The 17890-nt window shown below is 39.4% G+C and overlaps 1 protein-coding gene across 1 annotated transcript in view; it reads left to right on the plus strand.

Annotated features, from left to right (window-relative positions):
* The window catches only part of FSIP1 (fibrous sheath interacting protein 1), a 174859-nt gene that overhangs the window by 36202 nt on the left and 120767 nt on the right, over positions 1–17890 (plus strand). Inside the window, exons 6-9 of the mRNA XM_044232371.1 lie at positions 2400–2498; positions 5230–5354; positions 8070–8180; positions 15573–15731. Coding sequence (XP_044088306.1) covers positions 2400–2498; positions 5230–5354; positions 8070–8180; positions 15573–15731 — 494 coding nt within the window. The remainder of the gene's footprint in view (positions 1–2399; positions 2499–5229; positions 5355–8069; positions 8181–15572; positions 15732–17890) is intronic.

A 17890-nucleotide genomic window follows, 5' to 3' on the forward strand; every position in this document is an offset into this window, starting at 1 on the left:
CCTTCTGCCTCCTCTCTCTCTCTCTGCCTGCCTCTCTGGCTATTTGTAATCTCTGTCTGTCAGATAAATAAAATCTTAAAGTGTGCTCAGTCCTTCAAACTTTGACTCTTGATCTCTGAAGAGAGAATTTTTGGTCCCCACATAAATATTTGTAGTGAGGAGAGGAATTTTTTTTAAATTTCCTATTACATTTAATTTTGATATAATTTCAGACAAAGTTTCAAGAAAAGCACAAAGAATTTTCAAAAGCCCTTTATCCAGATTCTCTAAGTGCTAACATGTTGCCACATTCGCCTCTGTCTCTCTACATGTGTGTCCCCTCTATCTCCCTCTTCACACAAGAACACTTGCCTGTGTGACTGCACCCACACGCACTTGTCAGGAAATCAGCATTGATTCACTACTATTGTCCAGTCTACGGGCTTTCTTCATATTTGGCCAATTGTCCTGCTAAAATCCTTTCTATCAAGAGGAAATTGTTAGATCAAAAGAAAACTGGTCCTGTATTGTACTGCATTGTCATGTCTCTTTAGTCATTCTTTGTATTTTATGACACTGGCATTTTTGAAGACTATAGCTTGATGTTTTATAGACCATTCTCCAGTCTGGTTTGTTTCTATTTCCATAAGATTAGGTTCAGGTTATGCATTTTTGGCAGGAATCCCACTGGGTCCTCAGTGGATCCTATCAGAAAGTGCGTGAGGTCGATTGTCTCGTAACTGGTGAGGTGAACCTTGATCACTTGGTTAAGGTGGTGTCTGTCAGGTTTCTCCACTATAAAGGTACTAGCTTTCCCTTTGTACTGAGTAAGTCATCTTGTGGGGAGGTACTATGAAGCTATTGTATCATTCTTCAAATTTTCACCCACTACTTTTACCATCCATGGATGATTCTTACATGTATCAATTATTATGATGATGGTTACCCACTGACTATTTTCTAATTCCATTACTTCTTCTATAGTAATCCATTTTATTTTTGTTTTACTGTAAGGAAGAGTTTTCTAAAGGAGGACTTTGGAAATTCAGAAAATGCTTTTTCTTTTCTCTTAAGGAGTTAAGCTCCTGCAGTTGAATAACTGACTTTCAAAACTGTTGTCCTTAAGCTCAAAGCTGAGCTGTGAGGCCTTTTGCTCTAAGCTGTGCCCATCTTCCATCTGAGGTTTGGAGTGTACAGAATACCACTGACACCACTGGTGAATAGCCACGGGATCACAGGAGGAAGTTTAGCCTAGAAAAACCCTTAGGTGAAAATTATCTCCAAATATCACTTTGCTGTAACAGTTTTTAGTATTGCAAGTTTTCACATCCTTGTGTCTTTCTGTGCTTTTGTGCTAGGTGCTTCTGTGTAAAAGTGAGCGAAATTGCCAATAAGAAGGAGTTATAGGATCAAAAATAAATATATTACCTCTTGAAAAGAACTTTAAACCTTTCTGTCTTTTACACAAAAGTAGTTTACCCCTCTCCCACCCAAGGTTTCCAACACTGATTTGCTAGATTAACTCATCAAAGATTATACAGGATTAACATCGTAATGTCAGTCTCAATGATGCTTTGAATTCATTGTTTTGAATGCCAAATTAGGGAACTGGAATTGATACATTTATTTTTACCCTCAGATGTTGTATGTTTTGAATTGGGTGATATTTGTGTGTGGGGGTGAATGTATCTTCTGCCAACTTCCTTTGCCTATATCATCTTTAAGAGGGTGCTTGAACCAGGTTTGTTTCAGAGATAGAGTCTCTTGTGTTAAGGATACTTAGAGACTTAGAAGGAAAGGATACTTGTTTATGTTAGCAGTTTCTTACAGATATACAGCATCTACATTAGCTAATGGGAGAAAATAAAATCAATTACACTGAAAGAAGAAGAGTTGAAAAAAACACAATTTCCTTATTTCTTTATGGGTATTAGCCCAAGAGCACAAATCCCAAAGCTATCCCAAAGAAAGAAAGTTAACTGCTTAGAGTCTCCTAATTTTCTCATTCAAATGTATGTTTTTATCTTAATGACCATATATCTGAAATCTTTATTTGGGGATCTAAAAGAAAAAAAAAATACAAGGTTATTCAGTGTGCCTATTCTCTGTATTATGGATGTTGGAATTTGGATACATTAACATCAGAGAGTTAATGTGATATTTTAGGATACCCTTGTACATTCTCTTTGCATAGAAGTCCTAGGGAAAGGCTTTTTGACTATCTTGATTTTCTGCTGTTTGTTTCAGTGGCTGTGTATAAGATGATTATCATTTCTACCTGGAAGTGACATTTAAGAAATGTGTATGTGGAGGGGATTGAGGAATATTGTGAAGAATGTTAGATCTTCCTTTTAAACAACTGTTCGTGTAGGCAACTTACTTATTTTGTGTATTAAACAAGTGATTTTTTAAATTGGTAGATACTTGTCCCTATGAGCATGAAGACACCTTTTTCTCAGTGTTTCACACTCAGCTCCCTCCAGAAGAATATGAAAACCGTATACAGAAAGTCAATCAAGGTATGTTTTAATTTGTGTGTTTTAGCATATTGTCACAAGAAAATACTAGCTATATGCAGAAATATTCACAGATGAAATCATCTGATGTGATTTAATCCAGAGGTAGGTAAACGAAAGTTAAGTTTCTAGATGAAACAGAATTGGTCACGAGTTAATCATTGTTGAAGTTAGCTGTTGAGGGTTTATAATACTATTCTATTTTTGGATATTTAAATTTTATATAATGAAGAGTTAAAGAAAAGCTGGCTTCAAGTAACTTAAGCTAGAAAACTAGCTTAAGCAAAAAAAAATTATAGAAATAATCCTTGGGGTAGACAGCTTTTTTTGATTCCCAAGAGCATATTCTGTGGTTAGTCATGAAAGGGAGACTCACTTTCAAAATGTGGAAAACCCAACTGATCCAGGTTGGGTTAGGTGCCTACCACTGGTCCAACCAACTCATCCAACTGAGCAAGAGTTGGTGTTAATGTAGGAATGTGGCAGCTTCTACTGTTGGTCACCACCAGGGTGGAGAGGAAACCTTTCTAGTGAGATGGTTCTAACCAGACAACCCAATGTTTTTTACTACAATTAATTAATTAATTAATTAACTAATTTATTTTTATTTATTTGAGAGGGAGAGAGCACGAGAGTGAGAGTGAGAGAAATTGGGAGAATGAGTGGGGGAAGGGGCAGAGAGAGAAGCAGACTCCCTGTGGAGCAGGGAGCTCAACTTGGGAAGGGATCTCAGGACCCTGGGATCATGACCTGAGCTGAAGGCAGACGCGTAACCAACTGAGCCACTTAGGCGTCCCTAAGAAACTGTTTTAAATGTAGACATGAATGCATTTAATTTGAGTTATTTTAATGTTGTATTGTTTGAGTATATGAAACTTAAACTGAATGAATAAACTTCATATTTCAGCTTAAAAGACTATTCACAACTTGGATTATGGGGAAAATGTTGCATATTTTAGATTTAAGGAGGCCACTCACCAAAACTCTTACTTTAACTATTGGTAGTTGACTAAAAAATGTGACCTATTAAAGAAATAAAATCCCAATGATAAAATACAGATTGATTTGCCTAGAAACTTGTAACTTAAATTTGAGTGAAACTTTTTTCTTACCCAAATTTATTTTTGTTTGAAAAGAATTTACATCCAGAGATCTTACCCTTTTCCTGGTTCTTTCCAGCTATTGCTATTCTTTAATTATTAAATTTGAATGGAATCTTTCACAACTGACTAGCTCCCTTAATCCTTATTGTTATACCCCCTCTTAAAAAACAAAGATAACTTTTAAGTAAACCTTGTCTGGATTGAGCTGCTGGCTGTTGTTTTTCTTTTTGGACTTTAATGTGGCAGTTCATCCTCTTGTAGGGTGGGGACTCTGTTTGTCATTTAGGAGTTTTTAGAGCTTTAAAGAAGCAGTCACGTGACCTTGTTTTAAATGCTTTAAATGTGACCACAGTGAAAACAAGCTATTTACTGTAGGGAATAAGAGTTCGTCAGTATTTTTCTTACCCTTGTTTTAAGCACCCAGGGTCTGAACAACCCAGAAGTTGACTCGGGCCTCTTTTCAAAGGTCGAGAAAAAGTGACAGACTGAGATGAGCTCTCAGGGTCTGCACAGACGGGATGTCAAACATCCAGAACTGGGGCGCCTGGGTGGCTCAGTGGGTTAAGCCTCTGTCTTCGGCTCAGGTCATGATCCCAGGATCCTGGGATTGAGCCCCGCATAGGGTTCTCTGCTCAGCGGGGAGCCTGCTTTTTCCTCTCTCTCTGCCTGCCTCTCCCCTACTTGTGATCTCTGTCTGTCAAATAAATAAATAAAATATAAAAAAAAAAAAACAAAAAACCCAAAAACATCCAGGACCCTTATGTCCAGACTTTGCTTAAGACAGGTTTGAACAAAAAGTTACTGTTCAGAGAGGACGATGGGATATTAATAGAACATCAGGAAATGACTCTAGTCTTTAGGGAAAGTTTTGTTTCATATAGAGAATGAGATAAAATATACTGTATTAATTAATTAACTTCATCAGAGTATAGTTGACACACATATTACACTAGTTTCAGGTTACAACGTAGTTGACACAGTAATCTATGCTCACTGTAAGTGTAGCTCCTGTCACCATGTGACACTATTATGATACCATTGACTATATTCCTTATGCTGTGCCTTTCATCCCTGTGATTTAGTCATTCCCTAACTGGAAGCTTGGATCTGTCACTGCCCTTCACACATTTTGCCCATTTCCTCCTCCCCTCTGGGAACCATCACTTTGTTCTCTGTATTTATAAGTATGATTCTGCCGTTTGTTTCTTTATTTATCCATTTGTTTTGCTTTTTAGATTCCACCTATGCATGAAATCATATGGTAATTATCTTCCTCAGTCTGACTCAGTTCACTTAGCATAATACCCTTTGGGTTTACCCATGCTGTCACAAATGGCAAGATCTTTCTCTTTTTCATGGTTGAGTAATATTCTAGTGTCTATGTGTATGTGTATTACGTCTTCTTTATCCATAAGAATAAATCTCCATATGTATGAAGTTTCTGGATTTGGAATTTAGAAGTTTTTCTATATGTGTTTTTTTTTTCTTATATATTTTAATGTATGCTTATATATTTCAATGCTTGCTTTATTTCTTATATATTTAATGTATGCTTAATGTAATTTTAATTTAAAATTTTAGCATAATGGACAATTATAATCATGAAAAATTTTGAACTTTTTAAATATTAGATTTTACCTATGATGTGGGAGGAAACGAGTCATTGATCAAAGCAGAAAAGAAACATTTCTCAAATACAGAAAAGACCGAGCTTAGGGGTAAACACAGCCAGGATTTTATCAAAAGAAACATTGAGGTATGTACTTAGAAGTTTAGAAATCAATATGTAAGATTAAATGAGTTATGAAATGAAAATAGTTGCGTTCATGGTCTTTAAATACTTTTTTGATCATGATACATGTATATGTAATTGAAACAGTGTATATAACTGAAGAAAAGTTCTATGGACCATTACTTCACTTCACTGTTTTTTATTCCATTCTACCTTATATTACCCCCTTTAAAGATGCTAGCTGCTGTTTGGTACATTTGTTTCACTACCCAGAAACGAACCTGGTTCTTGCAGTTTGAAACAGGTTTGTTTAGATGATAGCTTCAGACAAGGTTTCCCAGATTTTAAATTGCATGTTAGTAAAATTGGCCTTTTAAAGTAAGGAGGCTGAGTTTATAGTTGGTGTATTTAGAAATTTACAAGGAACATGCTCCTGGAAGAGCTGGAGAGGCCAACAGGTTGTCTGCCCCTTTCCCTCTCCAGTTAGCTGAGCCTCCAGGAAGCCCACTTGTCACTTGCCTTGATTAGCTCCTTGCGTTAAGGGCTCAACCTTGGTCTTACAGACCCTACAGCCTGTTTTGGTTGGCCTCAAGGCAGACTAACCCAGGGTAAAAGGGCTCCTCTATTAGACCAGAATGCTGATTAATTAATGTACAGCAAGAAATGTAGGTGCAGTGGACAGAAGGCTTGTGACAAACCACCCAGGCCATTACCAGATGAGTTACTAGGTGAGTGTGAAGTTATTCACAAGAGGAGGGAGTTAAATAATTCCTCACAGTTCAAACCTGATGCTCCTTCCACAGCTGGCATGCCATTTCCAGGCAGATTGGATTCATGGGTCAATGTGCCAATGACAGGATTGGCCTCTGGGACTCCCGATTTTTCTCTTCATGTCCCTCTGATCTGAAGGAAACCTTCTCCAGCTTGATCTCTTTGAACTGGCCCATGTTGATTTACTTAATTTTCCAGGAGTGGTAGTGTTTTTCTCAGAGCCAGCCCCACTATGGATTTCCCTTTTCCCCTTTTAACAATAATAGCTGACTCTTTATTCAAAGTCCTGATACAACAGTTTGGAAATGTAAAGGCAAGTTCATTTAGGAGCGGGCAGGATGTCTGGCTTGCAAGCAGGCACCTTTGTTTTGGGTGCGATGGAAGAGCGGTTTTGAAATGGGTGATGTTGAGAAGGACAAGAAGAGTTTTGTTCAGAAGTATGCCCAGTGCCCTACAGTGGGGAAGGGAGGGAAGCACAAGACTGGGCCAGATCTCCACAGTCTGTCTGGGCAAAACACAGGGCAGGCCCCTGGGTTTTCTTACCTGGATGCCACCAAGAACAAAGGCATCGCCTGGGGAGAGGAGACACCGATGGAGAATTTGGAGAATCCCAAGAAGCACATCCCTGGGACAAAACTGATCTTCACTTGCATTAGGAAGACAGGGGAGAGAAGGGCAGACTCGATAGCTTCCAAGAAACCATAGTTGACCACTGCCTTATTTATTACAAAACAAGAATGTCTCATGACTTCTGTGTGTACCGTATTGCCATTGATCTCATACACCAGAACTCAGATCGTGGACGGCTGATGGAATATTCCTTTTGGACAGTCCTCATTGACATAAGATTGGCTTGTGGTTAAATGTAACTGATTAGCTTTTTGAACTTCTATAGTAATTCTGGTTCAGCAAGCGCTGTCACTGTTTTCCCCTTCTAGAGAGATGATTGGAATCGATTGGTAATGTTCGACTTTTCTCAGAGATGGTAAATGCCATCTCTAAACCTTGGGAGATGGGTTTTCTATTTTGATTTATATAAGTGTTACGTTTATTTAAATATTGAGGAAATCCCTTTACTATCTTACAGAACAGCTATACTCAGCTGTGTTTCATGTCATGTTCATTAGCTTGGTAAAGGCAAGGGCTGAAGACAAGCTGGCATTGTCCACTTTCTCTTTTTGGTCTTAGCTCTGCCAATTTAATTAAAATTCCCTGCATCTAAAATGTTGCCTTTTGCTTAATGAAAGGCATTTTGCATGTGGTTTATGTACAATATTAAATCAAGAATATTTAACGCTTTTCACATCTTATGGATGATCTATAATGTAAGATACTTTCAGGATAGTGTGACAGGACACGGTAGCAAACTTGTCTTGTGAATTCCTCACTAAGTCAGACAAAGTTATAATTCAGGATTGTCTTTTAAACAGCTTTTTGAAAACCTAACTCTAGAATTACCATATATGTGTGATTGGTCATGGTGCCCTTATCAACTCATTAGAAGGATTAAAGTTGAGATATATCATCGGCACAAATTTGCAAGTTATGTGATAAAGCTTCAAATAGTTACAAATAAAATAACATTAAAAAAATAAGAGCAATTTCATTTGGTAGATACATGTCACATAGGAAGTGGCAAGAGCTTCTTTCCAAATATCTCAATATATTATTACATTGATAAATACTATGTAAAGAGAGGTTTGCCAACTGCCCATGTTTGTTTTATCTTATATTTTAAATAAAGTGTTTGTTAAAATGGCTAACACGAGGGCCTGCTTAGAGCAGGAGTATCTTTGCTTGGAGCAAAAATTTGGCATCAAAGAAAACTACCTCGCAAATGAAAAATGCCTAATCTCACAGATTTTGCCCAAGTGTATCTGTGCTATAGAAGGCTCAGTTCCCATTTTTATTTTCCTGAACTATGAATTGTCTTGAGTATTTACTATTTTTTATTAAAACATTCCATAGTTGGCTAAGGATTCAGGGAAGCCAGTGGTTATGATGGACACAGAGAGGAAAAGGCTGATCGAACTTTTGAAGGACTTAGATGACAGAGATGCGGGGCTGCCCTGTCCTGAGGTATGTAAGCTCTAATATTCAATGACCTCTATGCTTCATCTTCTTTTTTTTTTTCTGTAGTTTTGATTATTTATTTTGGGAAGAAATTTATTTATTTGACAGAGAGCGAGCACAAGCAGAGGGAGCAGCAGGCAGAGGGAAGAGGGAGAGGCAGGATCCTCACTGAGCAGGGAGCCTGATGTGGGACTTGATCCCAGGCCTCTGGGATCATGACTTGAGCTGAAGGCAACAACTTAATTGACTGAGCCACTTAGGCGTCCCTCAACTTTTTATTTAAATTCCAGTTAATTAACAGTCTGTAATATTTAGTTTTAGGTGTAGGGCTTAGTGATTCAGCACTTACATGCAATACCCAACACCTGTGGTCACCGTAGCCCGTGCCCTCCTTAATCCCCATCACCTATTTAAACCACAATCCCTCCCTCAACCCTCAGTTTGTTCTCTATTGTTAAGAATCTGCTTTATGGAGGCACCTGGGTGGCTCAGTGGGTTGGTCCGCTGCCTTCGGCTTGGGTCATGATCTCAGGGTCCTGGGATGAGTCCCTCATTGGGCTCTCTGCTCAGCAGGGAGCCTGCTTCCCTCTCTCTCTCTCTGCCTGCCTCGCCATCTACTTGTGATCTCTCTCTGTCAAAAAAAAAAAAAAAAAAAAAGAATCTGCTTTATGGCTTGCCTCTATCTTTTTTCTATCCCTATGTTCATTTGTTTTGTTTCTTAAATTCCACCTATGAGTGAGATCATATGGTATTTGTCTTTTTCTGAATTATTTCACTTAGTGTATGTAATACTCTCCAGCTCCAGCCACTTTGCAAACCATGCCTAATCTTGTCTGATCTTGGAAGCTAAACAGGGTTGGGCCAGTTTAGTACTTGGATGGGAGACCTCTACACTTCTTAATTTTTATTTTTTATCATGTTATTGACTTCTTATCACAAATCTGAATACATCTTCAAATTATGGGACAATATTTAAAAAAATCCTGTTTTACAAAATGATGTTGATTGAATTTTTCAGATTTATTCTTGGCCTATTTGTTATCAACTCTCAGAGGATTATGTGATGTCACTGTGAGAGTGACTACACATTAGCGATCACAGTAACCTCTACCTGAGATGTAATAGGGCTTAGTCACTGATGACATATCTATGTGTTTCTCTGTGTCCTTTTATTTTGGACATTTCTTATTATCCCTAAGCTGGTCCAGGGTATTTTGGTGTCATCTTCAGTAACCCTAAAGAGTACCATCCTGCTTCCGCCTTGAGCATCCAGGTCCCTGAAGTGTCCAAAGAGGGGAACAGCATGCAGTCCAGGGTTCAAAAGTGAGGTTTATAGGGTGTGGGCTGGTCCCACGAGCAGGGGAGTGGCTTAGCATTTGCTCTTGTTTGCCTGCTAAACTTCCAGAAGTATCCTTTACTTCTACAAAGAAATGCATTCTCCTGGGTATCTTGAAGCCCCTAGCCCTGTCACCTAGTTTTATTTCTGTATGTTTAATAGAGGCATGATGGAGTGAAGGCTGCTGGCATCCTGCCCAGATCCCTTTTACCTGGTATCTTCTGTGCCTCCATCCCCCTACCCTGTGTCAAGGCCACATAGCTGCCTCCTTCCCTGGAATCTGGCCTTGCGTTAAATGGGAGCTGAACAGCCTAGGGTAGCTCCCCCTCTCCATTCCCATCCCCTCCCAACTCAAGACAGGCTTGGGTCTGTGGAGCAGTTTGTCTTCCAGAGCTTCCCCAGGGGTCACCTGAGGCCACATCCTTGCCTGGTTGTGTTTCCCTTGTCCTCGCCTGCTTCCCTCACATGGCTTCTCCTGGGAGTGTGCCCTCAGAAAGTCACTGGAGCAAGAAATCCTGTCTCAGGTTCTGCAACTAGACCGGCCTCAGATAAGTAGGTGTAGAGGGTCGTTTTTGCTGTAGGAACACAAGCTGTGCATGAGCAACAGTACCTGTGACCAGTGGGGGAGGGTGTGCCAAGCCGCTGAGGCCCTCATTCCTCCTCAGCTGGCGGCTGAGACTGGAAATCTCAGCCCAGGGCTGTCTGGATCCTCCAACGTATCAAGAGAAGCTAGAAATTCAGATTTTCTGTGGGAAATACTTTTAATACTTTTAGATGTTGACAACTAATTTCATTTAAAAATGTCCTGTGCAGGCAAACAAAGTTGCTACCCCACCACCCTCACCCCAAATCACAGACAAATCTACATATGTCACAGACTACAACCTCGGAAATGTTCTTTCCTGAGAAGTTGCAGGCCCAGCGGGGGCTGTGTCTAGGAATGTAGGAAAGTGTTGCTGTGTCTGGGGCTGGCGAGATTGCCTGGGGAGATCCATCCCCTGACAGGCAGAGGATAGATAGTGAGGCCTCAGAACAGCTGTTATGTTCTCTGAAGCAGAGGCGAGAAGTAGGTAAAGCAAACTGCTAACCTCCCACAGAATCTGGAAATATTTTAGCTTTAGAATTTGTGGTAATTAATTTTATTAACAAAAGCTAAGATAACAATAAGACTTTTTTTTTTTTTTTTTTTTAAAACAGTAGGACTTAAGGGACCTGCGTCTCATTCCTGGTTTCATTATTAAGATGTTAGGCAAGCTGCTAGCCATTGATTCTCTGGGTTCCAAACTATGGCATGGTAGATCTATCTTCCTTATGTACCCAGAAAGGATTTAACAGTGAATATTTATTATTAAATATTGCCTTTTACGTATTATTTTGGTTAGTATTTGTGTCTTGTCCCTCTCTTTATTTTTAACTCATTTCTATCCTTTACTTTTATTTTTAGGTAGATTATTTACAAATACCATATAGCTGGATTTTTGTTATTGCTGTTGTGTCTTTGTTTCTTTATCTTTTGTTATTATTTCCTTATTCTTAATCTTTTAATGAGGATATTTGATTTATTCATTTATATTATGTTTAGACCTTCCCCCCCATCTTGTTATTTCATTGATTAGATTTATTTTGTTTTCTTTCTTTCTTTTTTTTTTTTTTAAGATTTTATTCATTTATTTGACAGAAAGAGAAAGAGAGAGAGCACAAGCAGGTGGAGCAGGAGGCAGAGGGAGAGGGAGAAGGAGGCTCCCTGCTGAGCTGAGAGTTGGATGTGGGGCTCAGTCCCAGAACCCAGGGATCATGACCCGAGCCAAAGACAGACGCTCAACCAACAGAACCACCCAGGCAGGCGTCCCTAGATTTATTTAGTTTTCTTAACTTCATCTCCTTTTCCTCTCATAGTTTGAGGATTCAGTTCAGTATTTTATATCTGATCTGGTGCTGCTAACCCTCAATTTCTTAAAATACATTAAAATGTCTATTTTTTCTCAACTTCAAAAATCTTCTAAATCCTCTAAAATCTTGTATCTTAACAAGGCAGGAACCCGGCACCATGACCCAAGCCAAAGGCAGAAGCTCAACTGACTGAGCCACCGAGGCACCCCATCTACTATATTCTTAAACCATACCAAACTTCTTCAAATTCCTCAAATTTGCTATAGTCGTTGGCACTTATGTGTGTCTTTTTCTTTCTGGAGTGCTAACTCATCCTTCCATTTCTGACAAATGACTGTGCAACTAAAAGAGAGTGACTAGGATGGTAATTACGTTTTAATTCCCCAGAACCTCCTGCCCTTGGGTGGTTCTTCATAGTGGCATGTTTAATTGTGAAAATGGGGTAGTCTTTTGAATCTCTCTAGGATACTAAGAATTTTTAAAAGGTTTCTGTTTTTTTTTAAATATTTATTTATTTTAAAAAAGATTATTTACTTGAGACAGTGAGAATGAGAGAGAGAGAGAGTGAGCACAAATGGGGGAAGGCAGAGGGAGAGGAACAAGCAGACTCCCTGCTGAGGAGGGAGCCCAATGTGAGACTTGATCCCAGGACCCTGGAATGAGCTGAAGACAGACGCTTAACTGACTGAGCCACCGAGGCGCCCCTCATTTATTTTTTTAAAGTAATCTCTACACCCAGCAGGGGGCTCGAACTCACAACCTGGAGATCAAGAGTTGCATGCTTCTCCTGCTGAGTCAGCCAGGAGCCCCTAGAAGATTTCTTTCTATTTGGGGAATTTACACTTGTAATGAATGGCACTCCCCAAAGCCATTTTGCCTCTATTGGCAAAATGAGTTTTGCATTATATCTCAAATTACCCATATCTAAATCAGTGTTGAATGTGAGGGTTTGGTTGTAGACCTTTGGTTACCACACTGAGCACTCACTGTAAAGGAGGGTGGTGAAGAGCATTTTCTGGGTTCTGTCTTAGGGAGGCAAAACTTCTGAAAGCTACAAATTTCCCACATTAGCAAGGTGCTAGAAGGTGCTAGATGGAAAAACATGATACCATCTCCTACATATTTCATATAATTTCCCTCTGTGACAGAATAATGCATGAAACATTTACATTTCTGTTGAATTTAATCTGACATTCTCTTTTATTTCCAGTGTCATTAAAAAAGAATTCCATTCAAACAAAAATTTTGGATTTATCACCCAAATATTTAGCCATTGGTTCGTTCCATAGTTTCATTATTTGGTGACTCATTATTTTTCATTTAGATCATATAGTATGTATATTCCTTGTTTTTAGGAAAAATTAACGGGAGTTTCTTATTTGTGACAAAATACTATTTTTTATAATGATGTATAATAACTTTCACTGCCGACTCACAAGTGTATTTAAAATGTTTATTAATATATCATATCTTTGTATGGATGTACTACAATCTCTTCACTTTTCCCTATTTTTAGACATTTGGACTTTTTGTAATTATTCTTTACTCTAAATGACATGGCAAAAACATATAAGTCAGTGTTCTGGGTTGCAAGAAACAGAGATGGACTTCAATGGAAAGAACAGAATAAATGTATTGGAGAGTTGTATAGCCCACAGACTTGGTGGGAAGTTCATCTGGTATCAGGATACCCAGAAACATGGCTATGGAAACTCCTTAGAAACAGGCTGGTTAGGGATTGTGTCATAGCCAGCAGTCACCCCCACTAGATGATTGCTGCTACCAGTACTGGTAGGCCCAAGATTACTGCTATCGCCATTAATTACGGTCTCACTTCCCCTGCATCTTTGTATCTCTTTCCCTCAAGAGTCAAAAATCCAGGGTGTTGACTTCTGACTGGCTAATTCTGGGTCATTTGCTTGTCTTCCTGATGCCAAGGGTGGGCAGAAGAGGTGTCTGTTAGGGACCTGTTTCCTACTAAGGCTCATGCAGTGTTTGGTTTTACTGAAACAGGAAGGGAGATGGGATGCTGGGGTTAGGGCGAGACATGTAATTCTTGCTGTGTGAGTTTTTGCATGTCTCTCTTGTGGTTACCACTTAGGGATTGATTCCTGGTATTAGAGTCATGAAACCAAAGTGTATGAAATTTTAAAACTTCCTTGCCCTCCATTTGCCCTTTATTCTTAGTGTTTTCATGATTCTTCTGTCCTTGTGCTACATGTTTCTCTGGGTAACCTCATCCATTCCCATGGTTCAAGGGTTTAAGCCATCATAGAGATGTAGGTGAGTCCATAATACTTATTTCCAATCTAGGTCTCTATCTTGAACTTCAAATATATTTAACTACCTAACATAATCTATGGATATCCTAGGGACATCTATGAATATCAAAAGTTCCCAAACAGAATTCATCATTTTTCTCCTTGAACCTATTATGTCTTCTGCATTCCCTCACTTGGTCAATATGACCACTATACACCCCTAGTTCTCAGAATCCAGATTTTGTTTTTTATCTTTGATCCTTGCTCCTCCTTTCACTCTTCCATCAAATTATCTCCAGATTCTGTAAATTCTACTCCCTAATTATCTCTGGTAATTGTCCTGTGTTCTGTATTCCTTCGTTTGGGTGCTCATCACTTAAGTTCTAGATTATGGCTTCTGCTTTTTTTTTTTTTTTAATTTAAAGATTTATTTATTTGAGGGAGAAAGAGAGCACATGCTTGTGAATGTGAGTTGGGGGAGCAGCAGAGAGGGGGAGAGAGAGAGAGAATCCTTGAGCAGACTCCCTGACGCTCGATCCCAGGACCCTGAGACCATGACCTGAGCCCAAATCAAGAGTTGGCTTCCCAACCGACTGAGCCACCCAGGTGCCTGGACTTTTGTATCTTAACTGGATTTTCTGCTTCCAGTCTTGTTTTCACCAGCTCTAGTTTTAAAGATTTTATTTACTTATTTTGGAGATAGAGAGTGAGAAAAAGCATGCATGTGTGCACAGGGGGAGGAGTAGAGGGAAGAGGGACAAGCTGATTCTGTGCTGAGCACAGAGCCCAACATGGGGCTCGATCCCACCACGCTGAGACCATGACCTGAGCTGAAATCAAGAGTCCAGCGCTTAACCAACTGGGCCACCAGGCACCCCACCAGCCCATTTTAAAATGCATAGCCAGGGGTGCCTGGGTGGCTCAGTGGGTTGGGCATCTGCCTTCGGCTCAGGTCATGGTCCCAGGGTCCTGGGATCGAGCCCCAAATCGGGCTCTCTGCTCAGCAGGAAGTCTGCTTCTCCCTCTCCCTATGCCTGTCTCCCTGCTTGTGCTCTCTCTCTCAAATGAATAAATAAAATCTTTTAAAAAAAATGCATAGCCAATCATGTTGCTTCCCTGATTAAGATGTGATGAAGATTGATTATTTCCTCCAGGAAGCCTTCTCCAACCACATTATCTCTCTGCTCCCTCATGTCCACAAAGGTTTTTGACCCTCACTGGTCCCCATGGCACCTTGGGCTCACCAGCACTCTTCATACCTTGTTAAAATCTTTGCTACCGAAAGACCTAGAACTCCTTGAGAGCAAAGCTTATGAGATTCTTAGTGAATGACCAGTGCCCAGTGTAATGCCTGTGGACGTTGGGTGCTCAGTACAAGATTTCTGAATGAACGTTATGAATGCGCTTTAACCTATTATTAAACATGTGTTTGTTGAATAAGGAACTAGATGACCAGTTAAACTCATGGGACCAAACAACTGCGTTTATAGATCCTATGTTACCTTTCAGAGACAGATCTTGAAAATACCATGTCCATTATGGGGGAAACATGATTTCTTCCTATTCAACATATCAGAAACCACTTTTTCAAAGTGGAGAAGTGAGAATGCTGTAAGAACCAAACTGCGAGGCTAAGAGATTTATTCCACAGGGAAAAACCCCACAAAATGTAGGATATACTTTATACAGATTTGAGAGATAATGAAACCATACATAATATAATTTTTTTCTTTCCCTATCCCAATGTTAATTTTGTGGGTTTTTTTTTTTTTTGTATTGTTTTGGGGTGTGTGTGTGTGTGTGTGTGTGTGTGTGAGATGAGCATTGCTGTAGCAGTTTGAAAGGTATATTTTGGAAAGAAAAAAACATAGCATTGGAATGACTTGGTGACCCTTGCTTGTTTGCTCTTAGGGGGATCAGTCTGGCTGGCTGGTTCCAGGAGAAGGATACACCCTTGGAACCACCCAGCACCAGCAGCTTGCTGAAATTGACTCAAAGCTCCAAGAACTTTCTGCAGCCTCACCAACAACTTGCAGCATTTCTCCAAGACTTGAAAACCAGAGTGATCAGGTAGATTTAATTTAAGAGCACACAGATTGTTCAGGTTTGTGCGCTAAAGCTAGTTCACAGGATCTGACAATCTGCTTGTTAACTGAAGAGGTTTCTTCCCAAATGTTTTTTCCATGACTACGAACTCAGTGATAGTAAGTTCCATTAAGTGTGTGTGTTGTGTGTATTTTTCTTTGGTGACTTCACTTCCTCTTCATTTTCCTTTCAGTTGGTAATTTGCTGGGAGGGGTCCCTTGGGAAATATTTGTTTTGATGTTGTTATGTCTTTCTAATTTAAGCTAATTCTTGATCATGATCAGAAGACAGGCTAGAGAAGAAAATTGATAAAGCACTCATTTGTCCTTTAAGAGCCTTACTTCTCTCTCAATTCCTCTGGTTCTAGGTATCAGCAATGGCAGCTGCTTGTCCCTTATGCTGCCAGATTCTTCTTTTAATTTAACATCACGCAGTGAAGCTCATTCCGCTGATGAATGTGTTTCCTCTCTTGCTAGCTCTCTCAAAGAATTGTTTACAATTTTCTGTGTAGAAAAACAGAGGAATAACAGCAGCTTTGTAAAAGTAAAATTCTGTGTCTCACCCCTCAATGCTTCATAGGATCTAGTTTGGGGTCGAGTGGTAGTTTTTACTCAAAGAGAAGACGGCTAGTCTTTTGTTACTCTACCTCTACCGGTTTTGTGGACATTTCACCAAATCATTTTCTGTACAGTCTTAGATGCACGTGACTTTTTCAGTCCTAAAAAAGACTTAAAAATTAATATTCTATAGGTAAAAGTTCTGCTTTATAGGGAGTCTCGAAGCCATGGATCGAAGTTTGAGGATCTGGCCAGTTGAAACTGCTTCAGGGGAAAGGAGGAGCGTTAAGATGTTCTAAAGCAAGTTTGGTTGCTGGCAAAACCTGTATGGAGCTATGTCGGCTTCCTTAGCTTATGTGCGCTAGGGCCAGGCACAGCTGCTGCTGAGCCCTCTATGCACCAGGGGTAGCGGTAGTCGAAACCACTTGTTTCTGGATTGGGGTAGGAGTTCTTGGGAGAGAGAGACTCGGAATCTCTGGCCCCACCCAAATGTACCCCAGGATTTTGACACCAGTTACACCACTCGTTTATTTATGTTCCTGGGTGTCATTTCCCAAAAGCAGGAATTCGAGACGGGGAAATAAAATTGCTCAGGGATGCTTTTTTTTTTTTTTTTTTTTTTTTTTAAATTTATTTTCAGAAAAACATTATTCGGGGAGGTGAACCACGAGAGACTATGGACTCTGAAAAACAATCTGAGGGGTTTGAAGCGGCGGGGGGGGGATGGGAGGTTGGGGTACCAGGTGGTGGGTATTATAGAGGGCACGGCTTGCATGGAGCACTGGGTGTGGTGAAAAAATAATGAATACTGTTTTTCAGGGATGCTTTTTGTTCTTTTTTGTGTTCTAGCTGATTTTGTTGTGGTTGTTGGTGTTACTGGACTTCAAGGGTAGTTGAAATCTCAAAGCTGAGTAATGATCCTAAAGGTTAAAAAAAAAATACCTTTTCCGTGGCAGTCAAATGTTATTCTTTAAGAAGAGATGGAGAATTTAGAGATTTGTTTAGCTAGGGCTTAGATAAAGTGACTCTAGTAAGATTCTGTCATCATCATTTAAGTCACATTTTCAGAGTTCACATTTATAGTTCAGAAAAATATTTTAAAAATACTAAAAGGGAAAACCAGTGTATTACTTAGGTGTCACATACTGACATTTTATGTTTTTATGTGAAACAACATATGGGTAGAGAGAAAAGAGAAAACTGCATTTTGGGACTCCCATTGGATACAGAAACAGAAATGTAACATCATAGCTGATGAAAAGAAATAATTAATGATTCTTGCATGCAAAAAAAAAAAATGTCTTTGAGCTTTTGTTCATTTTCCTCTTGGCATTTCCTCATTTCTAACTAAAACCAGCATTGCACATTGAATTTTCAAGCCAGAAATGCTAACATGGCAAATTATTTTGCAGATATTATTTTTGGATTGGAATCCTTTCTGGATAAATATACTGAAAAGTATCGTGGTTAAACCTTGCGTATCTGTGCAGTTGATGAATGGGCTCCAATCTGTTGCTGAACCACAAATATTCATAGTGCTTATTCACATGATTTTTATTTTTAACCCTTCTGCAAACCATTAACTCA

This window comes from Neovison vison, chromosome 13 (assembly GCF_020171115.1).
Source record: "Neovison vison isolate M4711 chromosome 13, ASM_NN_V1, whole genome shotgun sequence".
Taxonomy (NCBI): Eukaryota; Metazoa; Chordata; class Mammalia; order Carnivora; family Mustelidae; genus Neogale; species Neogale vison.